Source organism: Xiphophorus maculatus, chromosome 10, assembly GCF_002775205.1.
Source record: "Xiphophorus maculatus strain JP 163 A chromosome 10, X_maculatus-5.0-male, whole genome shotgun sequence".
NCBI classification, from domain to species: domain Eukaryota; kingdom Metazoa; phylum Chordata; class Actinopteri; order Cyprinodontiformes; family Poeciliidae; genus Xiphophorus; species Xiphophorus maculatus.
In genome coordinates, this window is record NC_036452.1 from 24,541,191 (window position 1) to 24,546,983 (window position 5,793).

The 5,793-nt window shown below is 40.5% G+C and overlaps 1 protein-coding gene across 2 annotated transcripts; it reads right to left on the minus strand.

Annotated features, from left to right (window-relative positions):
- Positions 1-260: 260 nt before the first annotated feature.
- Positions 261-3,714, minus strand: LOC102235164 (2-aminoethanethiol dioxygenase). 2 transcript variants are annotated; one of them, XM_023340429.1, is made up of 3 exons: positions 3,553-3,714; positions 3,128-3,464; positions 261-1,506 (listed from the first exon to the last, which is right to left on the minus strand). In XM_023340429.1, exons 2-3 carry the CDS (start codon positions 3,461-3,463, stop codon positions 1,063-1,065), a joined length of 780 nt encoding a protein of 259 aa, XP_023196197.1. In that variant the 5' UTR covers position 3,464; positions 3,553-3,714; the 3' UTR covers positions 261-1,062. The 2 variants fall into 2 exon arrangements, with proteins under 2 accessions (XP_023196197.1, XP_005810515.1); XM_005810458.2 differs by having other exon boundaries at positions 3,128-3,714.
- Between the last annotated feature and the right edge of the window lie 2,079 nt (positions 3,715-5,793).

A 5,793-nucleotide genomic window follows, 5' to 3' on the forward strand; every position in this document is an offset into this window, starting at 1 on the left:
TGTGTCTTCAGAGTTAATTACTTATTGTCAATGATCAGGAACATGGAAAAAAGAAATCATTCAAATGATTTGGCCTGACAGTGTAACCTGAGCATGAAGCAAACTTTTCCTTCATCCCAATAAGGCTGATTGGACCACAGAATGTCTATATGCTACCGGATAAGAACCAGGGTGGATCATACGGTGATGATGGAGGCATTCATTTGAAATAAGACAAAAACTAAGAAGTGGAAAGGTTAATCATAATAGCTGAAGGCTAATAAAGGCTGAGGATTATTCATGAGGATCCTCATATTTATTACTCCATTTACACTCAACAGGAAAACAATAATCATGGCAGATTTACAGACCTGTGTAGACTCAGAAAAAGGCACACTACAAGGTTAGGTAACATATAGTAGCATGATAGGAATGATAGTGAGTCAAAACAGCGTTTTATGTCATTTCTATCACTTCAGTAGGCCTTTAACATGGTGTGCTCTACAGTCTCCGTCTGGATTCAGTCACAATAAATCAAGTGACAATATAATACATCAAAACACCACAAAGAAGCAGCTTTCTGTTTTATCAAATAAACCAGAACTATTAGGAAACATTGATATATAAACAAGTTTAAGGCTTTATAGAATGTAGTGTGGGCACTTGGGAAGAAGGACTAAAAGTGTTCAATAAAAATAGTACCATTGCTAAGTATACAAATATTCACAATAAGGCAGGAGCAAGCTTTGGCATTAAGACGTCACGATGCGGATGTCCTCTGCAGCAGAGACTTCATGGGAAAAGCTGCCACGTTTCTAACCATAACGCATTATTCACACATTGTTTGGCAAATGACATTCATCTGTGTACAAGGTAATATACGATTCAAAGAAATATAATATCAGATTAGGAATGTCCCTTCCTGGCCACCTTCCAGACCTCTTCCTGTAGAGTTCAGGAGCAGAGCGTTCCGGCTGATTCTCACCCCATAGGTGGATTACCTGAAACGGGTGCAGAAAGTCAGAATTCCTGGTGGATGGATGAGTGGACGTCTGGGTGTTGTTCCAGTAGGAGGGGTGTGACTCAGATGGAGACCACAGGGCCTGGGTAAGGTTCCCCCCCACACCAGAAGTCCTCTGGCTGGGGGATTTCAAGGAGCCACCCCTCATTCTCCTTCTTGTCTCCCAGCTGCTCCTGGTTGACCTTTGCACCCGTCGCCGGCTCGGCCTCGCTCCGCAGGACTCTGTAATAGTGACAGTCCCGGCCGTCGTCGGGGTTGTAGGGAGGAGCCAGGATGTCCAGAAAAGCAGCCGGCCCATCCACCGCATCGATCTGGTGGAGGTTATCCCGCACGGGGGTGAGGAGGCACGGCCCGCTGGTCTCAGAGTATTCAGCCATGGAGCGGAGCACGGAGCGCCACACCACCGCCGTCTGCAGCGGAGCCAGGGCCGGCTCCAGACGAGGCGGGACAGGAAGACTGTTCTCCAGCTTGTCCAAACACCTGACGTTCACCTTTCCATACAGGACCTGTGCAGATGACAGAAAACTGTCAGGATTGATGGTAAACACTTCTATTTCCAATTCGTCCTTTGAGTCTACCTTTCAGCGCAGCAAAGAACATCATTTCTTTTAGAGTCCATGACTGAAGTTGTTAATATGATGCAAAAACAGGGAAGTTCCAGTCTGATCCCAGGTATCAGCCTGGGGTTCAGATCACAGTAATTCTGACTGACATGCTTCAGAGAACCCGACTGCAGTCATGTGACCCTCCTGTCCAACAACACATAAGCTGAAAATCAGAACATCTGTAAGGTGACAGAAAACTATGATGGAATCTAAAAACTAGTGCTGCTAACATGTTTCAAACATAAAGTAAAAACAAGTCAGTCAACAAGGGATGAACGATAGTGATATCGCTACAAGCATCGCTATCAGTTCTATAAATAAAACTAGGTTGATTTTAACAACCAATATTTATTTCCATCTTGTTGCTGCTTGTTTCTGGAGGTAAAGAGGTTGGTCATGTGATGGTGAGGTCAGCTGTGTGGTCGTTTTTAATCGAGGTGTGAAATGGGAAGTGAATTATATATGATATCAGTTATCGCCCATAACAGCAATATTAATATCAGTCCAAATTTTCATATCGGTGCATCCCTACAATCATCATTTCAAATACCTTTGAGATAAAGTATTACATAAGAAATACTTTAACTCAAAGTCTGTGCTGTAAAACACATATATGAGACTGAGACGGTGTATCTGTTATTGTAAATGAATGAATTAAAGAAACCAACAGGAGGAGCCCATCTGGGGAGTTTAAAAAAAAAAAAAACAACAATAATGTCTATGATATAATTTTTGTCCAACATGTATGCCGAAACCTCACCTAACACATAAACTCCACATGTATTTTTGTCAGACAGATTGCTATAAACTATTACAGAAAAAGGAACAACATAATTCCTCATAAATGCGCTAACCTTCTGTGAATCTTTGCTGGTTGTTCTGGTTGGACACAAAATAGCTAACTTGGGTTTTTTTGCCTGACATACTCAGCCACTCTCAAATAATCTCCAACATTAATCACCATTAACAGTTTCTAATTATTCATAACAGATAATAAAAAATATTAATAAATTAGGATACAGGAATAGTCACTTTTAGAGAGCAAGTGAAGCATCTAGGTTCTATATATCTACAAAGGAGATTTCTAATCCTTCAATAAAAACTAATAAAAAATAGTCAAACAATGTATAAATCTTATAAAAGCACAATTAAGTATTTTCGAATGAAATTTCTATTTGGTGCAAAAAATGTGGTCGACCAGCTGCAACCCAAACATATTTCAGTTCATTTTAATGACTATCACAACAGTTTGGCTAAATTGGCTACTACAATTGATGAAATTAATGAAGTACTTTTAAATAAAAATAATTATGCTCTGTGGCTCTTGTATTGTAAAGGACAACAGGTGGTAAAGGTAGTTTCGGTGGATTTGCTGTATCCACAGATAAAGTTTAGGCATTAAGGTACAATAACCTTAGCAGTGTATTTCAAAACAGGGTCATTTTGTTCTCACAGCAGCATAAGATACATTTAACTCAGGTGGGAGAAAAAGAGCTCAGGATAGACTGGCAGACAATGAGACCTTGAGCATCCCGTTCATTCCTGGGTGGTCGTGGAGCGGGATGGAGGTCCCGGCCTTCAGCAGGAACACCCCCATGCTGAACACCTCCGTCTCGCAGATATGCATGTAGGTGACTGGGGGGCTCCGAGGTGCAGCTGCGCCGGAGCTCGGTTTGTTTTTCGGCGGAATAATTTTCAGGTCCTTGGCCCGGACGGAGGTCACTAAGGAGATCAGTTCACTGAACTTGTCCGTAACGACGCTTCCGTCCCCGTTGTTCGCAGACCTGCAGTCTTTAAACGTGATAAAGGCCTGCTTCGCTATTTTCTGGATCAGGGCAGTTTTGTTGTCTCGCGGCATTCTGGTTGAGTGGGGGAAAAAAAAAAACTAACGGTTACCAGGGAGTCCCTGCTCCGCTGTAAAAACAGCTGAAAAAGCCTCTCACACACCCTGTTGTCTCCGTGTGTCTCACAGAGCTGCTCGGTCCGACTTCAGAAAAGACTAGGTTGACGAGTTTACAATAACAGAAAATAATTCATGGTGATAATGTCAAATTTCACCGCCACATACTAGCCTCCCACATCACATTTTTCATCGTCTCGCCCCCTACACGTCCGACATCACGGGGCATGCGCATAACACGAAAAGCAATCTGGGATATGAAGTTCCATTAGAAAATAGCAGGCCTCGATCGTGTCAGAATTTAACACTGAATCAGCAAAGCTTACTGTTAAATTCTGATTAAATTATTTTGATTCTTCATTTTAATACCATTCTACCATTCTAATTTATTCCAAACGAAAAAAAAACATTAGCATTTCTGTTAATGACACTACATTTCCCAGTAGTCCTGAGGAAGCAACAGCTAAAGAGGGGAAGGCCAGACAGGCCATTGAACTCTCCGCCACCCTCCCAATTACCAGCATCGCTCTGGCTTGGTTTCATCTCACATTTTTTCCCCTTGCCAGCTTCAATCTTACAATAACATTTGAACTTTACATATATAATATTTATATTATTAAAATTAATGGATGAAAGGGGCATGCTCTGTGTTGCTTTGGAAGTTTCTTTGAGTTTCTACATTTTATTGTAAAGAACATATTTTCAAATGAATGTTCTACTTCAGCACTTTTATTAATGAAGAAACAATTTTTCTATATTATGAGTAGAATATGAGTTTATTTATGTTTGGTGTTTATTTATGTGCAATTGTTGCTTTGATTTTTGAAACCAGCTTTTATTTTGAAAGCGAATGTCGAGTGTTTTTCCGTTTTGGGGTGATGACCTCCAGTCTCCAGATGGAATAAAGGGCTTCCATCCCTCGGCTTTCCTGAGTAAAGCAGACTATTTTCAGGTGAAGAAAGTTTGTGAGAAATTAGAGAAGCTTTTAAGGACTGACACGACTCTCTAAGAAGACTGGAAGTGAATGTAAAGTTTTAAGCAACACATAATGAACATTAGAGTATTTATTTCCTGAAGTCAGAGGCAAGGTAATGGCTGTTTCTAAGGATTGGGGCTTCAGTTAGTAAGCATAAGACTAAGCGCAGAAAAATGCAACTAAAAATTAGGAAGATACGTTTTTCATAGGCTTTTCCATTAACACCGCAAAAAGCCAGGCTTTTTTATGTTCACCTTTATAGTTTTTGTGGTATTCTATATTGAATATACAAAACTTTGGTCAAATAATAAACTGCTCTTGTATAGTCCAAGAATCAGCCTGGAAAGCAGAAGAGACTGGGCATTCACTGTCAGTGGCCCTGATCTGCAGAACAACTTCCCCATAGAACACTTCAATTCACTCCTTAAAACTAATTTTTATTCTTTGGCATTTCCTTTAGACCTGACATTGAAATATAATTGTCCTGTCTGTTTTAATTTGTGTTTTTATTCTTATGTGTTTTTATCTGGGGTTTTATGAATATTGTACAGGGCTGTTTTTAAAGTGCTTTATAAATAAATTGACATTGGTCCTGTTAATACAACATCATAGGAATCTGAGTAATAGTTAGTTTTACATGGTAGTAAAAGTTCTGCTTTAAGCTTTTTTTTTTTAATTGTTGGACTTTCTGAAGGAAATTCAAACATTTGTGAGATGCCATATAGAACTCTGTTCTGTCCTGTTCAGTTGTGTTCTGTTCTGTTTTGTTCTGTTCTGTTCTGTCGGTGAGTGGCAGCCAGAGCAGAAGGAAGTCAGCCTGGTAAACCCAGCAACAAAACATGGGGCTGAGTCACCCAAATCTAAAACACTCAAAAACACAAAATTGAGTCACCAGCATCACAAACCCAGATGTACTGTACTGATCACATGTTAGAAGTTGTGTGTGGGTTCAAATTTGAGTAGCTCCTTTTTTCCTCCCTTTTTGGTGTGAGTAGCCGAGTGCATTTGTGTGCATGTTGCATTATGTATGATGCTTCCTGTGTGATGAGCGAGATGACACAAAGAAAGCGATATCCTCTCCAGAGATAATGAGGGCAGCACACACACACACACACCCACATACACACACACCCCCACACACACACGCCTGCATACACATACACACACACTCTTCAGATTGGTTGACATGCACAGTGTGTTGCTTAGAGACCCGTCTTCATTAGATGAGATGTGAGGTAATCTCATTTAATCTTATTAGGAATCATAGGGTTAGACAGACAGGCAGTAAATGAACTGAACCTTTGTTCAGTTC

Bases quoted from the DNA above. Each gene is read 5' to 3' on its own strand.
- LOC102235164 (XM_023340429.1), bottom strand. From the start codon at position 3,463: ATGCCGCGAGACAACAAAACTGCCCTGATCCAGAAAATAGCGAAGCAG. The intron at 1,507-3,127 runs GTCTCATTGTCT...TCATCTGCACAG, and splicing joins GAATGAACGGGATGCTCAAG to GTCCTGTATGGAAAGGTGAA.